Genomic DNA, 27693 nt, shown 5'->3' on the forward strand with positions numbered 1-27693 from the left:
CTGCACGTGGGGCGCCCGCGCCCACTCCCTCCCGCCCTGGCTCCTCCCCCGGCTCCTCTGAGGCGCTGAAACCCAAAACCTGAGAGAGGCTCGCGTTCTCGCTAATGCAGCCTTCAGCCCTGGCGGTTTCCGGGGTGGGTGTTTGTTTGGTGGTTTTGGGTTTATTTTAAAATAGATGGGATGTGTCATTTTTAATTTGAAATTACTTGAAAACTGTATCCAAATTTTAATTGCAGTGCCGTACCACTTTCAAATTTAAAAAATAATACTCTGAAAAAGAATCCAAAGAAGAAACTTAAAGCTTGTCCCTGGGTTGGAGAGGACCCCGTTGCACCCATCTGGAAACTGACACAAACTGTACGAAATCAGAAAGCAGCAGGTGGGAAGTGCCTCGTCCTCTCTGGACGTGTCAGGAGAGGGGCTGAGGGTTCTGCAAGCAGAAAGGGTGGAGGGTGTTTTGGTTGAGGCCAAACTCTGTTTTTTGTTGATGTGCTTGATGTTACCATTTGCTCAGGAAAAAAACCCAAACCGCCCAAATCCAACCAAAAATGACCATCGAGTTTCATGTACAGGAGTGGGTAATCTCAGATGTTTGGCCTTGTTAAGGGCTGTGGCAGAAATCCAGTTGCATTATCTGAAACATATGACGCAGTAAGTGTGATTCAGCTGTGAGGTAAGTTTTTAGTCCAGTAAAGGTACCATTATCCATTTTCTGTCCTGGCAGTAAAACCAGAAATGTTTTATTAGAAACAAGCTTTAAGGTATATTATAGAAAATGCAACATATACAGGCAGACATAAACGTAAAAAGCAGTATCACAGTGGCAGACAGTGTTTAATGTTTTGAACGTAAGTTTAAATAGTTAACTAAGGAAGATGAAAATATTAAAATACATTTAAAAATTAGGCTTGGCTTTCAGAAGAGGAACACATAACAAGGACTACTTTAGACATGAACTAACCCAATGCAGTGGTGCCAGTTATTGGTATATCATTCACAGAAGTCTGTGGATGTGTTTTAACTGTAATTGTCATGGATCTTGGCTAGTTAATAAAAACTGAGGCGAGTTTACAGGAAAAAAAAGGACTAAATGTATCTGTGATATGTTTAGGAAAGGTGGGGAAGGAACTGAACCACCTTCCTGTCCTGTGACCCAGTGAGCACATAGGCCAAAAGTTGATGCATTTGTTGTATTTATCTGTACTCAGTAGTACTCTGCATGTAATTTGGAAATGGATATCTTATGCTTTAAATAGTGAAATACTATTTGTGAGAACAGTTTCACTTATAAGATGTGAAGTTTTCATTGCAGAATCCATGCCAAAGATCAGATTTCTGTAACAAAGGGAGAAGAAATTGCCTAATGACTAAGGATTGGTTTCCAGAGCCATATAAGTAGTTTAAAATAAGGTCTAGTTAGTGACTGTACAATGGTAGTATTTTAAGATTTAGGTGAAGGAAGGGCAACTGCTATGGCAAATGCTCCACTGGTCTTACTATAACTGAGTAAAAAAGGAAATGTTGTACTCTAACTGAGTAAAAAAGGAAATGTTTTACTCTTGATACTGCTGAAAATTTGCTATTTTGTTATAATCACAATGTCATATAATAAATGCTAAAAGTATTAAAGTATGCTTGCATAGGTAGACTTGTTTTAGTTAGTGGGCATATGCCTTCATAAAGTTAGCATTCCATAAATTAATTGGTTTGATTTTAGATATCATGCTAGATACTTGATAAAAAAGCCAAATAATCAATAGCTTCAACCTGCTCATTTTTAATGTAGAGACTAATTCCTACCTCCAGAAAAAAATACACAAGCCTGTCTACATTCCTCTTCAGTCTCAAAACGGTTTGCATTTCCACCGCAGCCACCATACCAAAACTGAGCGCAGGCATTGGCTTTTTTATCATAATACCATCTTATTGTATAAACGCGGCATGGCCCTTGATCTAACCTTAGCTTGCACTGGAGGTCCACATCACTTTCTAAAATAAAAAGAAAAAAGAGGAATAGAAACAATTCAGTTTGTAAAAGTCAATTGTATTCCATAGACTTTACCTTTAAAACTCTGATTTTGTTGTATTTTTTTCTGCTAATCTTATACGATAGTTTAAGATTCTCTTTTAGTTCTAAAGATGTTAGTATTGAAGGCAAGTTATAAGTGCATCTTAGTAGTCAATAAACTGTTCCCCTTTACTGGCATGATTCTAGTAATTCCAGAAATAATAGTATTATAGCTCCACATACAAAAAGAGCAAACAATGTGAATATGATAATTTTGAAATATATTTTTTTGAAATCTGATTAAGTGCAGCCAGTCTTGTGAGCAACCTGAAATTGTAAGCCAAAGAGCTGTAAGCTAGGTGCATCTGCTGTTTTTGCATCTGCTGCATCCTTCTGCTGTATATCAGTTCTTGTGGTATGGAAGAAGAGAGGTTAAAATACTGAGAAGAATATAAAACTTTTGCCTTGCTTTTGTAAGATATTTGTGCTACTAATCTAATAAAATGATAGTAATTATGTATGTAAGTTTGAATGTAAAGCTTGTTGGTCTGGTGACTGCTACAGATATGGATTAGAGGACTGTGAGATACTAATCTAGTCTCACTTTAATAATACCATGAGATAGAAAACAGTTTTTTGTGAAGTTTAATGTTGTGACTAATATTTTGTCTTTTGCAACTGGTATCTTGTTACTTTTTTGAAAAAAAGTTAGTGCCAGAGACCAAATAAGTTATGCCACTGTTCCCAGGAAATATGAGAACATGTTTCTATTGCTGTCTTCTGTTGCTCCCATCATAATACACTATTACTGGAACTGAAAACCCCCAAATGATGACCAAAATACATTTGAACATTTCACATGAAAAGAACCAACACTTTAAGCAGTCAGCTAATTATTATACTTCAAATGACTAAACACTGTTTTTTCCTATTGCTCCTCTGAAACAGAAATATATTCTTTCAGTCCAATTCTGAAATCACTATCTGTGTCTTTAATGAAGTCTCCCACGTCTGCAGACTGCCCCTCCTTGGCTGATGAATGACCTGCTGACTGGCCCACCTTCAATGAGCATTATTCTGGTTTTAGATGCCCCTTATAAGCTCCCTCTCAGGTTATAGATAACCTTGCTTTTGCTTTAAGGGGAGCGGTGGGATCCGGAACTTGGGAAGACAAGAACTGCAACTATAAAATCCTGAAATGACTTTTCTTCTACATCACAGATTCACAAAATCTGCAGAGAATGGAACAAAGGTACTCTGATTTAAAGCCTTATTAAAAGTTCGTACCAGGAGAAGAGGGAAAAAAATGAAAAACTGGTTATGGTCTTTAACCCACCGGGTCTTGGTGTGGGGCCTATAGTTGAAAGAGATGATGTCATCACTTTATCAGATAATGGTTGTTTAGATGACAGTAATGGTACCACAGCTGCAGGTGAAAATAAACAGAATGAGATGTTGATTTTTCATCACCAAAAATTAAAATGAAGAAATCAATGACAATAAAAATACCTCTAGTGTCTACTGTTAGGAAGGTTGGCTGTTTTTCTTCATCTTGTTCCTCTTCATAGGCTTCATATACTACAGGAGGTACTTTGGTCTGAAATAAGCATTTGATTTTTTTTCTTTCCGGATACTGTGAAGTGTTTCAAAATGAACAAGCCTTCCATGACTTACAGATTTTCTAATGTTTTTTCTTTCTGTTTAGCGTGACTTCAGTGTTAAGAACCAGAATTTTTACTTCACCTGGTTGGTTTACCAGGAAAGTTGTCATATCTAAATGTGGGATATATATGGTGGTTTTTTTAGTTGAGCTTTACAGAACTTTATAAATAAAGTTAAAATTATAATCTACAATTGAGTTCAATTGCTATTCTTAGACTTAATTATAACAGTGTAATTGTTTTTAATATTATGATTCACATTGTGGCACAAATATTACTGTGTTAAACGAAGGAATCCTTGTAACAGTATCAGGAATAAGTTATAGCTATTAGTTAATGGCCTGCATGCAACATCAGAGCTCTTACTCAGAACAATCAGCTCTATGCATGCCAAGTTCAAGTACCTGTCCTGTAGAAAATTAAGGGAAATGGTATATATTACATTAGGTGGCACAGAAAGATACATATTTTAAAGTTCTGCTCATTAAAGCCTGCTGAATTTTCATACCGGAGCTAATGGTTGAGGAAGATGGCCAAGACTCAGAGGACTTTCTACTGTAGATACTCCAGGTGTCTGTGCTGAAAGTGATTGTCTGTTAACATTGTTGTAATGTAAAGAACTTGGAGATACTGAATGGAAGGATCCTCCATTTATAGTTGCACTGTTTTCATTATGATTGTATATTAAGGTGCCATGCTCATCTTCACAAAATTGATTGACTAATTTGGACTCCAGAGCTGTTTAAAAAAAAAAAAAAAGTAGAAAACTTATCATACTGAGGAATTCAATGTATTTTTAGAATTTTGATTACTTATATATGTCTGTAATACACATGTTATCATTGTTTACATGCATCTAAGAAAATTATTCCAGACTCTTTGGACTATCGATTATTTTGGTCACAAATTTGCCAGCAAGTATGTCCTCTGTGTGGTAGAAAATACAATGAACTTACGTAAGGGTGTTCATTTAAGCTTAGTAACAACTACTAGCTGATAATGGGAAAATAACTGCTTCTCTTGCTGACGTGAATAACCAAGTGAAAATGGGTTATTTCCCAGGGGAAGTGAGCAAGTAGAATTTATGACAATGGGTTTCATTCTGATTTACAGTCCAGCAGATTTTCAGTGCGTGAGCACTTACTCATCTTAGAAAGCTTGTTTAAGCAGCTGTTTTCCTAGACTGGGTGACATCCCCCCCCCGGCATGTTGCCCCATAATGTGACACTGTAAAAGAAGGGGATCTGTATCTCTAGATTCCTATTACTCTGCACCTTGTAACTAATCCTGATCAGCATCAAAACATATTCACAAAGATAATACTTCTCCCCCACCCTGCCCCTTTGTGAGAAGCATCAGATACAAGACTGAATAAAACTCGAATGAACGCACCTGAGAGGGTGTTAAAGTCATCAATGAGATACATGTGTTCTCTGTCTGGGTCTGAAGCAATCAGATTTAGCTCATGCACAAACTCAACCTGTGTTGGATCTGAAGTATTTACGATTCCTATTGCATACATTTCGATGTTTGCTGCATGAGCCTCTCGAACAACAAGATCTAGTTTTACAGCTTCTCTCCTGTCTGTTTGGCCATCTGTTAGCACAATAGCTACTTTCCGCACCCCTGCTCGAGCACCAGAAAATCCTTCCTGGGTTGCTTTGTGGATAGCAGTTCCTGTGTAAGTGCCTTCTCCCATGTATTGCATTTTTCTGATTGCTCGTTTAACATCCTGCCGGGTTGGATACTTGTTGAGACCGAATTCTAGCCGAACTTCTAAACTGTATAACACAAGGCCAATTCTGGTAGCATTTCTGCCTACAGTTACTCTGTCTACTAAAGCAATTACAAAGTCTTTGATAATCTCAAAATTTTCTGGTCCCACACTCTCAGAACTGTCAATCACAAATACAAGCTCCATAGGAATTTCCTTACATTTAACACTGCAACCTACAAAGGAAAAGTAAAAAAAAAAAACCAGGTCACAATGACTTGATTTGGCGTCCTTTTGGAAAAGAGAAGAATGCAAATGTAATGAACGAAATATAGAATCTGAACATAAAGATTTCCTGAGTACTTACCACATATCTCTTTAATTAATTTAATTATGTCTTCTCTCTGGATATGAAAAACATTAAATATTAAAATATTTTATGACTTGCCTCTTTCAAATGAGGTATAATATTGACACTAACAAGATTTTGTTTATAATTAATATTTGTGTCCTACAGTGACTTAGAAATATCTTACTGTTTAACTTCCAAACCTTTCCTTCAAAACTGGGAATGAGTTCCACATTTTACAATGAACTATTTCATATGCATACAAGAATCAATAACTTGATGACACGTTAACATCTCTATCTGAAACAATTAACTACTGTTATTTTAAAAAATGTTTTGTGGTAACTTTGTTCTATTTAAAACTGAAAGGCACAAATATTTTAGCATCTGAATAATATGATATACCTTTTAAATGCACTGGGAGCAGACAAATAGACCCAACCTTAGGAAGCGTAGGACTGCTTGTAGTGAGCTGACATACGCCACAGCACCAATACAGAATGGAATTGGGAGTTGTCAGCCTTGATGTACCTGGCCCTCTCTATTACCCAGCCTTCATCAGCAAAATACCCCAAAACTGCTGTCTTCAGAGCTGTCTGTTCAGAAAAATGATAGCTTCTGTGACATGTGAACAGAGTGTTTTTAATATTAGAGCAATAATTTGTTATATTTTTTGAAGTGCATGACAGGACTCATCTGGCATTGAGTCAGTCTTTCAAATAAAATCTTTTGCTACTGCTGCTCAGCTTCCATCATAAACTGTACTAGTATTTATATACTTGCTGACATACTTTACTGAATTTGGGTCAAATGTGGTTCAGGCTTAGCAGAAATATAATTAAGTTCATAGCATGATAGACCATGATAAGTTTGAAGATCTTTGCTCTTTATTCTCTTAAATACTTGCAAAGAAACCTTCCTGCAGCAAGTACACACATGGGTGATCTAACACTAGCTATAAAAGAATATGTAGCAGAAAAGTACCTAAAATCATCAGGGACTTTTAATTCTATTTCAGCATAAACAAGATGAGAAAAAGTCAGAAATCTTTGAGTTGGTTTCTTTCTATATTGTTACTGAGACCACTTCTAATCAGAAAACTCTTTCCAAAATAATTAACTGGCTGCATTTTATCTGATAGTATCTAGTATTGTTTGTATTTTGCTGTAATGGGATTTAAATAATTGAATTTGCTTACTGTTAGGCCTTGGTCTCCCTTTGGTCCAGTTTTGCCCTGTAACAGTGATTGCTAATTAAGCTATTGCAATTAGATAGTAACATTGTAATTCAGAATACAACTTCATCAATTCCATCATTAGAATAGTATTTGGCCAATAGGAACTTAAGCTAGAAAAAGTGTGCTTGTGGTAACACCTTGTCCATGTAGTATCTGCAATCTCCTAAGGTGGTTTATGGGAATTGAATGACCTCAAGTCTCCCACTGGATCACTGATTGTCAGTTGTCTTTCACTGCTGTCCTGCTTTTGGCTGGGATAGAGTTAATTTCCTTCTTAGTAGCTGGTTCAGTGCTGTGTTTAGGATTTGCTATGGGAATCATGTTGACAACACACTGATGTTTTGGTTGTTGCTAAGTGGTGCTTACCCATAGCCAAGGACTTTTCGGTTTCCCATGCTCCATCAGTGAGAAGCTGCACAAGGAGCTGGGGGGAGCATGGCCAGGACGGCTGACCCGGACCGGCCAAAGGGATATTCCATAGCGTGGGAGGTGACACTCAGTGCAGAAACTGGGGGGAGTTGGCCAGGAGGGGCCGATCACTGCTCAGGGATGGGCTGGGCATTGATCAGCAGGTGGTGAGCAATCTTATTGGGCATCACCTGGCTTTTTTATGATTATGGTTATCCTTGGTTCAGTTATTAGACTGGTTTATATACGCCCATGAGTCTTGTGCTTGTTTAGGGTTTTTTCACTTTTTTTTCTGATTCTCCTCCCCATCACACCAGCGCTGTGGGGGTAGATGATTGAGTGGCTCTGTAGTATTTATTTAGTTGCTGGCTAAATTAAACCATGACAACTGCCTTAAGGAAGAAACCACATCCATGTGGGAAGTAATGTCAAGTAAATCAAGTAAATGTCTTTGTGCTTTTAAAGTGGTTAATAGTTTCAGTTTCTTAAGTTTCTCGGATTATATGTAATTAAATAGAAAGAAGAACACACAACCCAACTTTGTTTTTAAGTGGTTTAAGAAAACATCTGTGATAAACCTGAGTTACTCACAGGTTCTCCAGATAAACCAGGGTCACCCACATGACCTTTTTCTCCTTTTTTCCCCTTGTCACCTGTAGCTCCTCGATCTCCCTTTAAAACCACAGTGGTAAGCAGACAGAAAGTATAAGTCAGTTTTTGTTACACTTTTCAAATTTCTCTGTAGTAGCCTTTGTTAAATGCACATTAAGCTTCTGACATGAGTTAAAAATCTTTGTTAGAGATCATTTAAATAAATTGGTGTTTTGTAAATTTTGTTAATAACTTGTAGTATTGGCTAAGCATTTTTTATGGGAAAAAATACCTGAAGCGGTTTGAACAATGAAGCATCTCAAACAACTACATGCAGACGGAGGGGTTTCATCGGATATTGCATGATGGAAATTATTATCTGTGTCTTAGAAAAATAAGATAACAGTAGCGAAATAGAAAAGAAATCCCAGGGTGTCATTGGAATGAATAATGGGAATATCACTTTGAGAACCTTTTGGCCCAGAAAAGGTGTTTGGCCTAGCAAACAGATGTATTAGTGCTTCTTGGTTTGATTTTTAGTAGACTATGGGACTTTGTACAGGCTTTCTGAGCCATTGTGATCACATCTAAAAATTGATTCCAACCTACAGTTCTCTTTTTCTTAACACTGATGTAGTCCCAAAATTTTGCATAGCACATGGGTGAAAGGCAGTGATATTAAATTTAATAATTATATTTATTCTAATAATAAAACTTCTATAACATCTAATATCTATATTTATGCTAATAATAAAATAATAGTATAACCTCTAACAACAATATAACTTCTAATAATAATATAATCTTCTAGTGTCTGGGGTTCTCTTTACACAGAATTCACATGCCTTCAATGAGAACTGACTGTAAAAGAGCATTTTGAGTGTGTTGGCTTCCATCTAGGGCATTATCTCACTATTATCTCTGATTTAGATATCATACCTTCTCTCCCAGAAGCCCATCTCCAGGGGGACCTCGTAGTCCTGGCATTCCTTGAATACCTTGTTCCCCCTAATGATAATCCAGGTAGTGAAATTAACCCTTTGTAATCATTCATCACACAGCAATTTAAAATGTTCAAAGAGAAAGTTTCTCAAACTGCATTTTAACAAGGATTTTGAGGCACTTGAGACAATTTAGTAGCTAACTTGTATGTCTCAAATACTTCTTCAGTATAAAGATAAACAATATTGAAAAAGTGCATGATCATTATTGGATTTAATTTTAATTTGCTTGTAATTTTAATTTTTTTCCTCTTTCCATCCCATTTTATTCCTTCTCATTCTGCCTTTCTTATTACTATCTTTTGAGTCTGTCTCATCTGACTGTGCATATTACAAGGGAAAATTAATAGTACACACAGATTCAGGATGGAGGCTTTTTCTCTACTGAATAGAGTGGTAGTAGACATAACTAATTCAGACTGTCTCCTTAGGCATGAGAATTGAGGGAGTGGTATTTTTAATTTTGTAAAGGTATTTTTAACTGATGAAAGTTCATTCTTCTTTCCTCAGCGCACACATGCTTGGACTAGTTTGCAGCAGTGGACAAAACATACTTTACAGGTGCTCACATTATCCTTCTCATTTTCTAGCCTAAGGCTCTGTTCATGTAAGAAACAATGTGAAATCTCCTTAACACTGTGGTGGTCAGATTGACCACTCAGCTCAGGTTAGATACTGAAGACACTGAGTCTTTTTACCTTAGCTCCTTGAATACCTTCTCCAGGAGGTCCCAGAGAGCCAGGTGGCCCTGGGCGTCCTATGGTTCCCTAGAGAATGTTCATAATAAAAATACACAATAAATTGTTATACCGCCATGTAATTTCTTGTCCTTGCTTTACCAAACAAGTCTTTTTATAAGTAGTGAGAATAAGATTGCTTTAGCTGAAAAAGACTCTTTTTGGTCTTTATCATATTATTAAAATCCAGATTATCCTTCAAAGGAGTCACTTGGCTTAATACTTAGAGAACATGAATCACCTTGCTGATAGAGATATATGCTGCATTGAAGGATGGATTGTATTGGTGGGACATTGGGGACTGAATTAAAATTTAAGAGAAGATTATTATTGGTTTTTTATCTTTTGCTGTCATTACACAGTAAGACCTATAGGCATACATACTAATCTGGCATTGCAAATAAACATTTGTTGCTAATTTATAAGCTAGTTTTCAAAAGAATGCTAGAGAAGATGTTCCCATTCCATGTTATTCACAGGAAGCAATCAAAAGCCACATAGTACATATTAATTTTATGCCTATACTGCTATTCTAGTAACCGTGCATGAAATTCTCAGTCTCCTCATTTGTAAGGATCTTGTGCACATGCCAGTCCTTGGGACTAATACGGCCTGAGGAGGTGCTTCACCACTGCTTTTCTCTGGACCCAGCCTTCCTGCCAATGGGAACTGAATCTCAGGGAAATAAGCCACAGTGTGCAGGTAACACATTATTATGTTGCATAATCTTTGCATTTGACGTTGTTGGGTTCCTTTATATTTACATTCTAAACCAGTTCTTTTGTATTCACTGGATTTCTAAAACTGAGCTGTAGGAGCATAAGAGTTTCCAATTATGGAGGCTTTTTATAGTTACAATTATTTTCGGGCCTTTGTCATGGTTACAAAATAATTACAAAAATAATCCTTTTTGCAGGGATTGATCCTCATACTGGTTATTAGATGATTATTGTATTTATACAGTAAAAAAGAGGAATTAACCCCAGAAGAACTTAACAGTAATGCCTATAGCTGTAACAATAGTATAGGCAAGACATACTAAGTCCTTGCTCAGCCATTAATTCTGACCAATGCTAGGTCTGAAGACATTTTTGCCACTCAGTTGCAGCTAATGCCTGCAGGAGCTAAATGTCTTGTCACTGATCTTCACTGCAAGGTTATCACTTTATCATTTATCATATGCAACCACAAGGAGGCTATGGTTTAGGGCTAGTCACCAGAAATATTTTTGATTTTCTACAAAATAAAGACTATTTGTTGGATTAGTTGTTTTCAGTGAAGACAGAAAACATGTAGATGTCTATGCATGACACACATTTTTATAGTATACTTTCCCCCCCTATTTTAGAAATTAGACAAAGAGAGATGTAATTGTTTAAATATCTTACTTTTGGTCCTGGCAGGCCTTTTCCTGGGGAACCGGGGGGGCCAGCTGGTCCTCTACTACCAGGATCACCCTGAAAACCGATACTTTAAGAAGTAAGTAGTGAATACCAAAGTTTAATTAATCTCTGGAATTCCCAGTGTCTGTTATACTCAAATGGGACAATGAGAAGAGAACTATTGAACCACACTGTGCAAGTCCAAATAATGCTAACCCAAGAGTATTGGTGGCAGGACAAGCAAGTTATTGGGGATAAACAGCGGCTAGTTGTCTGAACATACTCAAGACAGGCGCAGTTGATTATGCACAGTTACAGAGGAATTAAAAGTCCCATATTATGAAATGAACTCCAGATTCCCCAAACCAAAAAAACCTGAACAAACCTAAGCCAAAAAAGATCTGCCTTTTATATACCAAGAACAAATTTAAAGCTGGATTAAACAAGTATTCTGACTATGACCTATAGGTAGGAATTGTATCTCCATGAAGTAGAGTACACACAAGCATTTGCTTTTCTAGAAGTTAAGGTCTATACCTTAGGTCCTGGTAGTCCAACTCCATCTGGGCCTTGTTCACCAGGAATCCCAGGGAGACCTGGCAAGCCCTGAAATTATATACACAGACAGGATATAAATTTAATTTACAGCTACATTGACTTCGTGCATTTGTTAATATTTATATGGTAGTATCTTGACTATATTTATCTCTTAATGGGATCACTGTGGTCTACAACTGGTTAGACTTTACTCTGATATGCCAGAAGTTGTGTCAGTAGCATTTGCATGTGTAGTGCATGTCATCCAGGGGCTTGAATGTGTTTGAAGATAGAGGAGTCTAATCTGGAGAGGCAGTTGCAGAAGCAGTTCTTCATTGGGTTGCACAAAAATATCAGAAAGCAGTACAAATCAATTTCCAATTTCCATGTTGGTATTTGTTAATTTTTTGTTCCTCACTTTTCCTGTTGTCTTTAGCATAGGCAAATGCAAGCATGTATGATCCAAAGTCCTGGACTGCAGCCAGCAGTCTTTCTGAGACTTCCTCACTGCACAGGCAGGTAACTGCCAGGGCTGGTGGAGCACGCTGATGAGCAGACTGGATATGTGACGCCAGCATTGCATACGTGTGCAGGGAAGGGAGAGGATGGAGCCTTTTCTCTTTGCATACTTTTTGAAGGGATTGGTTATATCTACCAATAAAGGCCTCTTTGAAGGGTAGTTCTGGCTCTTTGCACAGTAATTGCTTTTTCAGTGGTTCTGGGATGTATATGGGCCCAGCTGCTTAGCTACACTGTATTTTCCTGTTTGGGAATAAGTTTTGTACGGTTGGGCAGAAGACAGGACCCTACATGAAGATTTTGAGGGAACTGATTGAAAGATCAGTGATACTTTGGGGAAAAACAACCCACTTGGAATATGTTACAGTGTGTAATCAAGAGAAGTGGGGGAACGGATGATCTTGTACTATTTCAGGGGGAGATTTCTTTTTCTTTTGTGCTGAAGTACCTTTCAACAGTTGAGGAGTTTTAGGCTTTCTAGGCTTTTAGACCAGCAAATCTTTCCTAGCATGTCAGACATGGAGGCTAATCCCTTAGGTGTAGCACTTACTTCTTCCCAATGTACATTAAAAAAAAAAATCGATAAACTTACAGGTGGGCCAGCATAACCATCTCCTTTTTGCCCCAAGGGCCCAGGGGGTCCTGGAAGGCCTCGGTCACCCTGATGCAGGCAGGAAAAACAGCTGAGTAAATGCCAAGACAATTGCTAGCAGGAAATTTTCCGTGAAAGTGAAAGTTACGTGGCAAATATACTGTAATTTGATTTTATCTGTTTGTCTGCTAATGTATTTTACTGTGTGAATTTTTTTAGTTTTATTTAATCCTGGACTAAACCAGTGACATTTAATAGTGCTCATGATTTACAGGACCTTTTGCTTCTAAGTCACTAATTTTAATATTTTTTGAGGGTTCTGTCTGTTGTCTTTTGTGGCCTATATATAAAAAGAAATTACTTTAGTTGTATTCCTGTGGAACATTTGGCCATCCTAGGAGATTTGTTATTGCTTCACTGAAATCCTCCTGCCTCATTTTACAGTTCTATCAGAAATTAGGTTAACAATTTAGCAGCTACCTTTGCCCCAGGAAGCCCAAAACCTGGTTCTCCAATTGGTCCAGCAAGACCAGGTAACCCAATGTCACCCTGCAGTGAAGAAAATAAATCCTCTGATTACATATCTTATTAAACAGCACAGGCTGTGGGTTTCTTTTATATCGATTTATATATAATGAACATAATAGCTGATTTTATTTATTGCAGTTGCAAGCATTAAACACCAAAAGCATAAATTAAAATGAAAGAATAAATAGAAAATATACAAAGAATAAGCAAAATTGTTTTGATATCCAAGGTTATTCAAAATAAAGAAATGAGCAAAGGTGGGCCACACCTCAAGCTGCCATACAGTTAATACCAGGGCACAGTAGTAACTAGACTGGATACAATCCACAATGCTGTTCATAGGAAAGAAGAAGTTTTAGTTGACCACATAAGGCTGAAATTATTTACACAAATATTATTAACATAGCCTACTTCAGTTTTCACCCAGTTTTCTAAGCACTAGGAGATGGAGTGTGGATGGTACCTTTGGTCCAGGCACAGATCTTCCAGGAGGGCCTGGCATTCCAAGACGTCCTGGTGCACCAGGCTCTCCCTGCAGTGAAGGTAGGAGAGAAAAAACAATGGATTTTGCTGAAATTGAGCATGACCATCTCATAGAGAAAACATTTATGCAATGATTTATGTTTAATTCCATTAAAATTCTATTAGAATTTCTTATAAGCTATTCTATGCAAAGTGAAATCTAGCTATTTGGAGCACCGATAACAACCATACTTCTGTTTTCTCCATGGAAATGAGATTCTTCCCAGTCACTGAAAAAACATATCTTTAGAAGTCACTTTCTTAGTGTATTCAAGACTCGGTCCAGCATATACAGTGCTCAAGACTTCCTGCTCAGCTGTATAGGTATACATTTCTGTTAGAATGTTTTTTTTTTTTTAATGTTTCTTTCACTTTTTTACCTCTTTTTCCTTCTTTTGTGGAAATACTCTTGTGTGTATTAATAGTGAAAGAATAAGAAACTGGGGGAGAAACCTGGAGTAGCTCTTCTCTTACTTTCAGTAACTACTGAGTATTTTAAAAAACTCCGAATCAATCAAAGAGTATCAGCCATGAGTCAGTGTAAGGGAAAATGAAGTCCTGTCATATATTTATATGCCATACACTATACTATCTTCCCAAATATTTAAGTATAAAATACCAGTATATACCCTGACTTTTTCCAAACCAACAGGAAACAATATGGTAAATGCAAAGGTTTTTAGAAAACACTTCTAGATGTTTATAGGGATCATGGTCAGTCTTGCTAAGAGAAGCCTTTGCTGATCTTTTTTGAAATTACTTTTTTGTGAAGTGAGGTCATTCTGGAGGAGTTGTTTCTGAGTTCTGGAACAATGTACAGCTTTGGGAAGCTATTTTACACATGTAACGTGGTAATAAACTCACTTTAGCTCCAACAGGTCCAGGCACTCCTGCTGGTCCTGTTAATCCACGTATTCCTCTCTGTCCTTGATCTCCCTACAAAAATGGAGAAGACATCACACATGCCAAATAATTTAAGAATGTGTTAACTGAAATCAATTGTAAATGTTAGTGAAAGACAGCAAACTTCTGCTTGTAGGTAGTGCATGTGAGCTGTTCCTATTGCCTTCATTGGCAAGTCAGTTAATTCTGGTCAGTACTTGTCCAGTTTTGGATTTGTACAATTAAAACGACATGGATTTCATCTGAAATTAAGTAAACCAGTTTACCACAGAATACTGTGACAAAAATAAAAGCCAAAAGGAATTTAAAAATTGAATAATTGCAGCTGAAAAGTAAGTTATTACATTAAAAAGATACTATCTAAGAAAAATAATCAAAACAGAAAAATATAATTCACTTGCTAGTACTTTTGTTTTTAATTTGAAGACAAATAGGGCCAATCAATTCATCACAATGCCCTGTCTGATTGACCAGAAAAAGCTAAGAATAGTGTAAATTTGTAAAGGGAAAACTGCTGTTCAAGCAGATTACTAGGCTGTAGTAATTACAGCAAAAATGAATCTATGAGTCCAGAGTAGTATTTTTTTGTTACTTATATTAGACAAAAAAAAAAGAGAAGTCTTTGACAAACCTATTCCTGGAACATTACAATTTTGAGTGACACCTTTAGTAAGAAATCCTCACCTTTTCCCCCTGTATTCCAATCCCTGGAGCACCTTCAGGACCTCTAAGACCAGGTAACCCTGGTTCACCCTGGAACAGAAAAATCAAAGGAGCATTTCAGTGCACTACATGGACATGGTGCAAGACCAACTTTGTATTCCCTTGAATAAGTTCATTAAAACCATAGACCATTTAGAATCAGTGACAAAACTTCCACTGATGTCAGGTGTGTCTGGGGTTTTTTTCCCATATTCAGAAGCAAGCATTGTAAAACTCCGCATGGAATGTGTGAAGTAGCACGTTTCCTTAGTGACGTCTGAACACTCTGAGTATATAACCTTAAATAATGGGGTTTCTGATTCTAGAAAAAAACATGGTCAGAAGGCCATGAAAGGTTGCCCATAGCCATTTTAGTGGTTTCCCTTCTGAGTTGCAGGGCATTTAATGAATTCCAAAAAGCACACAATAGTAAACAAGATAAGACAATGCCCCACCCCAAAAAATTAGAAAAAGTGGAGCTTTTCCTAAAAAAGTATATTTGAAAGAGAATTTTTTTTGCTGAAAAAAATGTGATACTTTTCCTTTTGTCCATGAACACTCTTTCTTCTAGTTTTGGGTGTCAGCACAGGGAGAACAGTAGGAATGCTTGGAGTGAAGCAGGTAGACTGCAGAGAGAAATGAACCAACCTTTTGTCCAGGGGCCCCATCTTCTCCTGGAAGACCAGGCAGACCTGCGAGTCCTGAAGGCCCTGGATCACCCTGACATCAGTAAAAAGTAAGTTCTTCTATTAAATGCAGACTTGGTACTATTCCTTCCCTGAATTAAGGAAATATATTTAGGTTTTTTTTCCTAAACTTTGAATATATTTGTAGAAAAGATTTATGCATATAAGCCCAAGTCTTGGCTTTTTTTATAAAGACAGCTCTCATTACTTGGTACTATCCTACTGTCTGATTGTTTGAACTGTGCATTTTAGCTGTGCAGTTAAAATTATTAGCTACTAATGATTCAGTTCATTCTTGAAAAATAATGCCATCTTTTCCTTAAGTGGCAGCATTTGAAGTAGATATCAGAGCTGACTGTGGCAGGATGATTGACATCTTGCCGATGAATATCAATGTAAATCTGTTAATGTCAGTGGAATTGTCTTGGCCCTATTTATGTAAGATTCAAGAGCCTGGCTTGGTTTTAGATGAAATGGGATCATTTGGGGTCAAATGGATTCAATCAGCATTACTGTATTTTGTGAAATTAAAGAAAGAAATTGAATAATTTATTTTCTTTTCCAACCCCCGTCCCAAATCCCTAACAAACAAGAGCAAAACCAGGACAGCCTTGTGCCTTTCCACTGTCACAAAAGTACTTTTTCATCTATTCCCATATTCTATGTTAATCTGGCAGTTAATTACATAGGGACTGGTTACTATCTTGGGCACTTCAACACTAAAATAATCTGGTTACAGCTTCCTCTCTTCTTAGCAACTCAACTGTTCTTTCTGTCCACCAGCACAGCTTGTTTCTCATATGAAGGTGTGAGAATGTAGCTGCTCTGTTTCCATCATATTCTGTGTGAAATGGGAAGGAGCAGCACAATAACCACTGTTCAGTGCTTTTTTTCACCTCTCTGGCTATAGTGTAGCTTACACTTGGGACTGCGAGTTCTGGCAGCTGTTCAATATCCTGGATGGTTTTCTGACAGAGCTGTAGGTGAGCTGTATGCAACAATGACTTGGCATGAGCCAGGCAGGTGGAAATTTCCAGTCACTATAAATCTTACTACGTTTTTACAGAACGGGGTATTTAAAATGCTGCCATATCTGGAGGTTATTTAAAGTCTGTGTTAAAAATTTAAAAGACTAAGAACCTAAATTTTATTTCTAAACCTGTTTTTATGTGTCTGCAGAAAGGATACTCAGAAAACATAAATTTAGAATACAAATAAATAAATAGATTAAATAATTCCTCTATTAACAATGTACCTTAGAACCAGGTTCTCCAATACCTCTTTCTCCTGGCACTCCAGTCTCTCCTGGCAAGCCTTGTTCACCCTTAAGCAGATATTAGTTTTTAACAGCATTATTATGAAAAATATAAAAGCATATGCTTCATTACTTAAATTTAAAGAAAGACTAGTGTGATATTGTCTGTAGTATGATGTATCAAACCCTTGGTCACAAAGATTTGGAATTTGTCACATGTTTTGAGTTGTCACCAAAGATCTGTTAGTGGAAATTATTAATGCTGTAAATCTATACTTGTATGTCCCCGGGAATCCTTCCTGCCAAAGAGCTGATATTTCAGGAGCATATATGACATCCACAGACAATTAATTATTCTTTTTTACTTTTTATCAGTGGTTAACATATCCCTGCTCAATCACTTAAGGGGTGATGTGATATCTGATGCTGCAAAATTCTTTACCTGTTATGGACACTTGACCCACTTACACCTGTAGTTCCTTTATACCATGCTTTAATAGCCTTCAATCATTCAGAACTCTGTCACATCTTTTAGGAAATGACTTAAAATCTCCATTCCAAACACCTCTAGGGTGATGCATTTCATTAACAGTTCTGTATTTTATGAATCAGTTAAGGCTAAATTATTCTGACAGTTTTCCTTCAGAAAAAGGAATCTTCATTACACCTTGGACCACTTTTAATGTCTAGATACAGTAAATACACAAATTCAGGTGAGGCAATAGGCAGCAGAAGTTACAAGAAAGGCAGTCAATCTCTAATGTATCTATGTATATATTTTTTGGAATGGAAACAGTACAGTGAGAATAAAAGATGACATTGAAATTTGGATGGTCCTGTCTTTTAAGTGCAACTAGTTTTTGGAACAGATTTACTGTACCTCCACGTGATATGATGAAAGCACAAGTTCAAGACAGGCAACCCTCTCAGGGGAAGTGTATCAGAAAAAGTGCAGCTCACTGTCTGGTATGTGCTACCTGAAAGGTTTTGTGTGAGTCAAGCAAAAAACTAAATAAATAGCCATGGCATTAGTTTGCCAAGGCTTTTCAGTGGAGTAGAATCTGCTGTACAGTTTTGTAATATTAATAAAGAAAATATTTTCCTGCATCTCTGTCAGTACTTAGATTGGTGTTCAGCAATCCAGTTTAAACATGAATAAGGATAGAGACAGAGCACTTCTTGATCATGAAATGTAAGAGTAAGAACAGCACAGTAGCTTTTACTTCAGAAAATTCCCTGACCTTTGGTCCAGGTATCCCCTGTCCTGGTAGCCCTCTAGAGCCAGGTGGTCCTTTTGGGCCCTCCACTCCCTGAGAAGAGTAGGTAAGTAATTATTAAAAATAAAATAGTCTCTGTTACTATACATTGAAGTGTGGGGTGAGGGGGAAGTGAAAATTGTACCTTTTCTCCTTGAATTCCAATTCCAGGTAATCCAACTGATCCCGGTAAACCAGGAGGACCACACTCACCCTGGCAAACACAGTACAGTTGCTTGGTTGTATAAAGATACAGAAACAATGTGGGACAACTCCCATGCTAGCACACGTTGACTTAACATCTCTTGAAGTCAGTGAAGCTGGGGATCTGATCTTTTACCTTTCACACATGCATTTATTCCCTACTGGTTCAGTTGCAAACAACTGCTAGTTTCTTTTTCCTTTTCTAAACCTTAACCTTCACACAGAATCAGATGCTTTTTCTAACATCTCCTATTTTAACATGAGGAGATGTTAAAATGGGTTGGGAGAATTTATTGGGCATAAATCTCAGCTAAATACCACATTATTCAGGTCTTTTATGGGTTCCTTGCCTCATTACACCTTCTGTAGTCAGTATCAACCCTGTATTCCCTGTGTTAGATTTATTTGCACTCCATTAATCCCCTAGTGTATTTATTGCTCACCTTTTCACCTTTTATGCTGATGCCTGGAAGTCCACGAGGGCCTTTTGGTCCATCATAGCCACGGTCTCCCTACATAGAAAAATAATGAGTTGGTAGCTGTGGAAACACACAGCTGTTCTCTCTGAAGTAGCTAGAGACAGTGTTTGCTCTGTCATGAAAACCAAAATGAGAAGAACCAGAAAACAGCTCCTGGATCTGTGTTCCAGGATACCAAAAAGATTATCTTTTCAAAAGAGTTTGCTCTGCAATTTGAAATTGCTGATGAAAGAGCTGAACAAGCTTCTTTTTATCTTTCTGCCCACCTCAATTACTTATGGTCCTATTCTGCTGCTTCTCGAATCAATGGCAAAACCACAACTGATTTAAATGGCTGCAGGGCTGAGTATTGAGACTAACTAAAAACTGAATTCTGCTTATTTTTCTCATGGGTTAATCTCATAAAAGTGTGAGTTAATCTCATTGAAGAGTGGTAATGAGGATCTAGGTCCCACTAAGAATTTCACCAGAGTGAAGACCAGGTTGACTGTATTGGTGTAGAAGTTTATTTGTAAATGTCATTGTCTTTCTAAATGTTCATTTACAAAACAGTGGTCCTGGGGGAAGTGCCAGTTACTAATAAAGGTACAAATATTGTGCTTTCCTGTACTTCTCTTAATAAAACCTGTAGAGGCAGATGGCAGCTTGTATAAATTGTCAAAGAATCACCCAAGACAATAAAATTACGCCCCAGACAGATGTTCTCTATCCTTAGTAACCAATTCCACCATTTTACCTTTGACAGAAATACATTACGAGGATCTGTTTAAAATAACATTCTTTACTCTTGATGCTTTAGAACATCTGCCTTCATTATCCTTTTTACTAAACTGTGAGCTTGTAGTAAAAAGTTGTGAAGAAAGCAACTGTAAAATTTGCTTAGATTAACAAATTGCCTGTTTAAAATATGTTTACAACCAGAGAGCTGACATGCTTGGCAGCCATAAGCAGGATCAGAGAGATACATATGGACTCTCTTGATACATGCTTGGCTCCAGGTCAGACTTGGCAGTAAAAAGTAGTACATTTTTTATAGAATGAAGAGTTCCAATAATGCTGACAGTATTTCACTTCGATTATTTTATTCTGTCTGTCCATCTCAATTGTTTAATAGTTTTGGTTAGATTATGCATTCATCTGTACTTGTTCCCACTGTGCCTTGTTGCTGTGTTTTAGTTATTAGTTGTAGTGTTTCTTCCCACATGAATTGGTGTTTCAGTGGCAATGGAGCAATTTTGAAATGCATTTGCTTCAAATTGTATTTTTCTTAGTTTTCATTCATGAGATCTGCTAAGCAAATACAATCCATCAACAATGAGGTTAAATAATTTATATAAGTCATCATCATAAAATACACACTGGATGTTTGAAGATATTATGTTGCTAGCAGCAATTAAATTTCAGCCTAGCTGACAACAGTATTGTGTTTAGCAGGAATCCTAAGATTTTTAGTAAAGGGGCAGTTGGGCTCTGCATCTGCAAAACAATTTTTTATTGTTTTCTCAAGCAGAATTGGTGCTTGCATAAAAATGAGCAAACTGTTTAGTTGCTTATTTAGTTCATGTACAAGCTGTGTCACTTCGTTACTGTAACCAAAGGCCAAAGTGACAACTCAGCCTAGGAACTGGTTTCCAGTGGGCAGCTATAGAATCTTCTAGTGAGTCCAGCTGTGTCGGTACAACTACTACTGTCATTATTTCCACTGGATCTGCAAATTAGTAACAGCAGCTTTCCTTTCCCACAAACTGAATTCAGTCTTCTGCTAAAATGCATAAGCCAGTGGCTGAGGTATGTAAGAAGCTTAGAAGCCTGTCTTTAGTGACAGCAAAGATCTCTCTATACAAGGATTTAGAAAAAAACCCAACAACAAAATGCTAAATTTTTCATCTAGGAACCATTTAATAGTATTTTATTTAAAGTCAAATGCTTGAGGCTGTTTTAAAATCATAGCTGAAATTCATTCCAGGCTCAGATCCCACAAATGAAGCATCAGGTGTCTTAAATATTGGCTTTACAGGCCCCAAAGGCTAGCCGTGCCTACAAGTCATGTTTGGACCAAATGAATTCCATGGAAATATATTGGATTGTTTGATGGCAAATTGTCATATTAATTTACGAGGTACTTTCTCAGATTCCTGTGCATTCTATGGACTTGTTTTGGCATGCACTCATTTAATGGTGCTGCTCTGGTCTTAGAACCCTTTGACTGCCATACCTTTGCTCCTGGAAGCCCTTCTCCTGGCGAACCTCTTTCTCCTTGAATGCCTTGTGGTCCTTGAGGCCCCTGTTAACATGAGTTTAAAATAACCTAGAATATGTGTTAATCACTCAGACAAACAGCAGTGTGTTCTATGTCATCATCTGTTATAAGCATGTCGTCAGATGTTTCTGTAGTTATAATCAGTTGCAAATAAAACAGTAACACAGCAATCCCAGTGAGTAAGTGATGAGCATTCTGGCCTGCAGCAGTAACAGTACCCTTCTGGTTACCAAGGAATCACAGATTATATAGCGACACTTCTGTTCCTTACATTTTTGAAATCTTCACTCCCTAAACTTCTGTTTTACAAATTCTTGCTAATCCTTATTAATGTATCAGTATAATTACGAGAGACAGGGAAACAGATTAAAGCACACACAGAGTAATGCTGAAAAAGACACAGCCGGAGAGAGATTTGACTGTAATTGGCAGAGTAATAGCATGCCCTTCTCTTTTTGAAAGCAGATCTAATACAAGCACAAGGGGCAAATAATCTAAAAAATGCATGTTCAAAACCTGTGCATATTGAACCTGCTTCACAGTGTTTTCTCGCATCTGTTTCTTGGGGTTTTTTCTCTGATTTATTGCTTGAGGTTACACATACGTTACAGAATGCTGGTAGATTTGGCTCTGCATAGCCTAAATATGCTTCTCTTTCTGCAGAGCTTTAGAATTATTCCTAGTTCTTAGGTAAAGATATTAACACTCTATGAAGCCATTAAAAGGAACCTCTTTTGAAGCAAATAAAGTTTAAAATAAACTAAAGAAACATATTTAGTATATTTTTAAAAAATTAGAATCTCTTGTTATAGCAGTACTTTTGTGGCTAGCAAAGATTCACATCCCATGCACCTTTTCCCCCACAAAGAGGGTCTTTGCTCTATAGTGTTATTGAAGACTCCGGAAACATTACTGCCCCACTTGGACTGACTGTCATGACCAGCCTTATTTGCAATGCTCTTTTCTTTGGGCACTTCAGCAAGAACTCACTCCTCTCCAGTAGTGTATTTTCAAGCAGGTTTGAAATCAGTCAGTTCCCCTACCAAACGATCTTTCTCTTTTTCATGGGAGCACCTCTCATGAAATGTTTATTAGAAATCTTGCCTTGTCAATGGGGAAGAGGTACTTGTGAAAAAACAGAACAAAATTTCCCTTGTGATTGCACTAAAAGTCTTTCATCCAGGTGAAGAGAAATTAATTTAAGTCTGCTCTATTTTAAATAGCTCAGTAAAAGGTGCTGCCTGATATTTAGAATAAAAAGGACCATAAAATTGACATGCTGATTTTCTGAATTACCACAAAGAGGTTGAGTTTAGAACTGCCAGGAAGAGGAAGGGAAGGAAGAGAAGGAAGAGACTCCAGAGCCAAATCTATTATAAATTCTGAAAGTCTCCTCCTCAAAGCCATGCTGATGTTAATGTTCTAGTGATACTGAAAAGCAGTCAACTTCAAAGTTACCACATAGGGATTTGACTCTATCAAATCTATCAGAGGATAGATTTATTTAGATATTTATGTGGTTTTTGAATCAGATGTTATATTTTCATACCTGTTTTGGAGATATGATAATTAGAAAGGTTAAGAAATTGGAAACATTTCCAGTTTATTGAGGGAAATGAGAGTCACACAACGTAATATGTATAAGAGTGAGAAATAGAAGAAAGAAAAGAGGTGGTATCATTTAGCACACATTTTTACAGGGAAGCATGGAGAATTTTTCCTTTCTGTCCTGCTTTCACCAAGTAAAAGAATGGACATACCGTAAGTCCTGGCTCACCAACTCCAGGTGGGCCAACAGGGCCCGGTCTTCCTGTCAAACCGATGTCACCCTTCAAACAAAGATGTACTTTGAATATGCCTGATTTAGGTGTTTTTATGTGTGCAGCATATAACAACTCATCAGACATTCTGTGCTTGAAATATTAGATGTAGGAGAATACAGGAACAGCAAAGAAAATCTGACTGTCCTCAGAGTCCTACACCACACAAGGCCCAACAGGCATTGAACTGGCGCAGTTTCACAGCTTTAGTGGACATCCTCAATTCTGCTTTTAAGAGAAGACAATCTTGAGTCTAAATGATTAATTATTCCCTTCATATGACCAGTCATGTATCACTTATTGCCCTTTCCCAAGGGCAATAAGTATTTCTATCATAGAGTTTCTGTTCTCTTTATGCCAGTCATCTAAACCAACAAGCCTGTTTTGCACAGATTAATTTTTGTTTAAGACTATGAATGTGTTTTTACTTAGCCATACTCTGCTTGGATTGAGTTTATGCCAAGCATAACAACTACTGTAAAAAAATCCTTTTAAGTATATACTTAAAATGTACTTTTTGTTTGCAGTTGTTTGCAAATAGTTTTGATAAACATGCAAAATACTTTTCCAGCACCACAAAACCAGCATTTACAGTCTTGAAGTTTCTCGTGAATCAGCAAGTCTATTATCTCAGCTGTCTTGGTCCTGATCCTACAATACATGCAGTACAGATTATGATATTTTTGTACCTTTGGGCCTGGCAGTCCTATTCCAGTGTCTCCAGGCAAGCCAGGTGGCCCAGGGAGACCTCTTTCACCCTTTCAAAGAATGAAAAGGAAACAACTCTGCTTATAAATTGGTGTCTAGGAAAATCAGTTTAATTTATGTTGTAGATTAATTTTTAGTGTATCCTGAATTTCAGCCCACTGGAATTGTCTTACACAGTACTTCATCTGTTCATCCTTTCAATGCTTCAAAAGTCCCGTATAATTATTTATCTTGTACAAAGATAACAGATTAAACAAAAGGAAAAATGTTTCATATCACGTAGGATATGAAAGTTTTGACACCCAACTGTTCTGTGTACCACTGTTGCCCAGCAGGTGCCCTAAATATGGTGCAAAGAAGATATCAAGAGAGATAACAAATAATGTCCTTTATACACTTATTTTCAAGTTTTTCTTCACGACAATATTCCTTTTGAGCTATAGAATTCTTCTTGAGAATGTTCAGTTTCAAGAGAAGACTTGATTTGAGATGCCAAACAGAATTCCTGTTTGGCACTTATGGGAAAAAAGTTTTAAATTGAAAACTGAAAACATGCAATGCTAAGTAGTATTCTGTGACACTACCATATTTTAACTGTTCATTAATAAAGATGGGAGTGTGATTTGGACCTAAATTTGGTACAAAGATCAAAGTAGCACCTTTCTTAAGAACCTTGTAGATTACAAAAAGTACACAATTTGCTATCTGTGCCACATTAAACTTCATCCACTACAAGAAGGGTATAGAAAAAAAGGATAAAATCATTATTGTTGTCTGGCTATATTAATACCTTTTAACATCAATAAAGAGAAGAAATAAAGTAATTCTTACCTTTGATCCTTGCAGGCCTTCAGGCCCTTGATCTCCAGATTGTCCTTGCGGACCCTATTAAAACAGGAGTGGTTTCAATGAGGTTTTTCAAGCTTTTGTAACAATGGTGGCTTGAAAAACAATCTATAATTTGCTGAATTCTGCATGAAGATAAGAGTTTCAAACATTCCAGAACTGAAGCTTTGCTTTGTGATGCATGTATAGATTCAGTTATTCAACTCAGTTGGAGCTAGTTCTGGTATTTGGGGAGAGAATTTGGCTCTTCCTTTATTTGAATAAAATTAAAGGTAATCTACAGTCAAGATCAACTGAAACATCTATGATGGGCTAAGCTTCTTGGCCTTCAGTCTGAGAGTATTGGAATGATGAGAGACTAAAGAATTTCCATGTACTTCTTGAGATAATTAAATAGTTAAGACACTGAAAGAGAAATGAGTGATTTTGGTTTTTATGGAACTGTATTTACTGTGGTCTTTGAGACCAAATGAATTACAAAGATGACTTGTCTAGACTGCTTCTCCAAATTCTTGTTAATTTTGCTGTTAAAGAAGATAGATTTTGAGTGCCTTGAACTCAGAAACTCAAAGACTCCATGTTGGTTGTGGTATGATATTATTTCGGATCTTTGAATCACAGGGAACCACAAATTGTTGTTTTCATAGTTGGTTTTGCTATTTTTTTTTTCTTTTACCTGTATCCCTCTTACTCCTCTGAGGCCTGCTGGACCTTCAGGGCCCTGAAAAATAAGTGAAAAAAATGATTTGTTTCTGTATATTTAGATTTTGCCAAAACCATTTGTAGGGAACTTTTTACTAAGATGTCTTATTTAGATATCTTTACATTAAAATAAAAACTAAATTTAAGAGAAGCTCAGCAGCCAGGAAGTATTACATAAATATTTTTTAATGGACTGCTAATCAAAATACAGCATAATGATGAACAGAGTTCATTATCAAGGACCAGTAATCCAGGATTAAATTCTACTTGCTCTATTCGAAATATTTACAGCAATTTTGCACCAAATCTTAAAGACTGGAGTTAGAAACCTTGATTTCATTTTTCTTTCTCATTCCCTTTGCTTACTATTTCAAGCCTTCTGCCTCTGTAGAGTTTTACCATTGTTTTAAACAAGCTCAGCCTTTGGCCATAAGAGGAATCATATGAAAATGTAGAAAGAGCTCAGAAAGTTAGTAAAAACGGTGTCCTTGCTCACTACATATTTTAAAACTGTCAGCTGTCAATTTCCCTCAGCCTTAGAACTAATATATGCCTTAAATCTATCATCATCATTGTTATTCAGGAAATTGTTTCTTTTTTGTGTTTTAATTGTGTTTGCTGGAAGCTTGACAATTTTGTGGCTACTTACTCTGTCTCCTTTTATTCCTGGGATTCCACATTCACCTCTTTCACCCTAGTAAGGAATAGGAATAAATATTTATGAGTTATATTGGCATATCATCCTTATTTTCTGGGTGCTTTAGTTGAAAACCTAAATATTATTCTATTCATGACATATTATAGCAATTGTGCTGCAAGTTCATTGAGGAACAGTCACATCTTCTATTACAGCTTGTGCAGCAGATGCTAAGCTGATGTTACTGTTTATTACTAGTATTTAAAAGAAATATGGCGCTATATGTAATAAATAACATCAAAAATGTAGGCATCAATTCTGACTAAAAGAAGTACCTTCTCTCCTTTATATCCAGATTTCCCCTGGGAAAACAAAAAAGCAAAGCAGGTTGTGACAATATATAACCCAAAAGTAGGAACATGAGTGTTGTCTTCATTAACATTCTACTCTCTTCAGAAAAATAGCATTTCAAATAGAAAAGATGACTCTGATAAATATGGCAATATGATTCAAAATACTCTGCCTTCTAGTCATGGCAGATGCTGTTGTATGAGTGAATAAATTTTATGAACCTATCATTTTAGACTGGGATTTTGATGATGTGAAAGCAGATCAATTAGAGTTCATATTTCCATCTTAGTGAAAAACATGCAAAATAAGAAAGCAAGAAAAGGTCACTAGTTAAAAAGGATGTACTGAATAAATAAGAAAGCATAAAGTAGAGTGATTCATATGTGAATGAATTCAGAATTAAGCACTAAGAGACTGGTCCTACGCTTACTTTCTATACATATTTCATTCAAAATTTTCACTGCTATTATACACTGGGTCCTTTATTTGTCAAATTTAAATGAACCCAGACTGATGCAGGCAGATTGTCAATTTCTGTAATATTCTAAGATTATCATATCAGAGCACTTCAATGTTTTGGAGGTACTATGTATTTTTAGAGAGTATTTTCTCGATCACACATATAAGAAGGAATTATTCCTTTTCATTAAGCAATGAGAATGTTTTCAATTCTTCTTATGTTACTGAATCATTAGATGGTAAGCCAGAACTGAAAGTTGCTCTTATAACAATGAAAAAAAAAAAAAGGTGCTCTTTTACCTTAAAGGAACACTGCTCACTGGAGAAGAAGGGGCAAAAAAATTATTTTTTTACCTCTATTCCGTCTCGTCCTGGGATTCCATTAAGACCTGGGTCCCCCTGTGAATAATTCAACATCAAGATCAGTGAAATAAGGACAAGACAGATCTTTCTTCTAAATCTGAAAAACCAATCACCTTTGCTCCTTTCAGGCCTGGAGCTCCATCATCCCCAGTGCGACCCTTTTTACCCTGGAAACAACAAAATACAATTCTTATTATATATGTTAGTAAAAATAATTTTGTTTTACAATATTTACAATATATATGGTATTTTTCTCATACTTAGGATATTTGCTTC

The 27693-nt window shown here is 36.7% G+C and overlaps 1 protein-coding gene across 1 annotated transcript in view; it reads right to left on the reverse strand.

Moving 5' to 3' along the window:
- Positions 1-1981: 1981 nt before the first annotated feature.
- LOC103616647 (collagen alpha-1(XXVIII) chain) overlaps positions 1982-27693 on the reverse strand; it is a 31531-nt gene continuing 5819 nt past the window's right edge. The window contains exons 5-34 of the mRNA XM_017735832.1: positions 27531-27584; positions 27409-27453; positions 26580-26606; positions 26257-26301; positions 25582-25626; positions 24891-24944; positions 24041-24109; positions 23292-23360; positions 21487-21555; positions 19236-19304; positions 18734-18802; positions 18574-18642; positions 17333-17401; positions 16040-16111; positions 15374-15442; positions 14651-14722; positions 13728-13796; positions 13217-13285; positions 12737-12805; positions 11626-11694; positions 11095-11163; positions 9668-9736; positions 8908-8976; positions 7969-8049; positions 6931-6966; positions 5751-5787; positions 5062-5619; positions 4178-4407; positions 3518-3605; positions 1982-3434 (exon numbers count right to left, since the gene is read on the reverse strand). Coding sequence (XP_017591321.1) covers positions 3271-3434; positions 3518-3605; positions 4178-4407; positions 5062-5619; positions 5751-5787; positions 6931-6966; positions 7969-8049; positions 8908-8976; positions 9668-9736; positions 11095-11163; positions 11626-11694; positions 12737-12805; positions 13217-13285; positions 13728-13796; positions 14651-14722; positions 15374-15442; positions 16040-16111; positions 17333-17401; positions 18574-18642; positions 18734-18802; positions 19236-19304; positions 21487-21555; positions 23292-23360; positions 24041-24109; positions 24891-24944; positions 25582-25626; positions 26257-26301; positions 26580-26606; positions 27409-27453; positions 27531-27584 — 2643 coding nt within the window. The 3' untranslated portion in view covers positions 1982-3270. The remainder of the gene's footprint in view (positions 3435-3517; positions 3606-4177; positions 4408-5061; positions 5620-5750; positions 5788-6930; positions 6967-7968; positions 8050-8907; positions 8977-9667; positions 9737-11094; positions 11164-11625; positions 11695-12736; positions 12806-13216; positions 13286-13727; positions 13797-14650; positions 14723-15373; positions 15443-16039; positions 16112-17332; positions 17402-18573; positions 18643-18733; positions 18803-19235; positions 19305-21486; positions 21556-23291; positions 23361-24040; positions 24110-24890; positions 24945-25581; positions 25627-26256; positions 26302-26579; positions 26607-27408; positions 27454-27530; positions 27585-27693) is intronic.

Source organism: Corvus brachyrhynchos, unplaced genomic scaffold (genome assembly GCF_000691975.1).
Source record: "Corvus brachyrhynchos isolate BGI_N302 unplaced genomic scaffold, ASM69197v1 scaffold255, whole genome shotgun sequence".
Classification (NCBI taxonomy): domain Eukaryota; kingdom Metazoa; phylum Chordata; class Aves; order Passeriformes; family Corvidae; genus Corvus; species Corvus brachyrhynchos.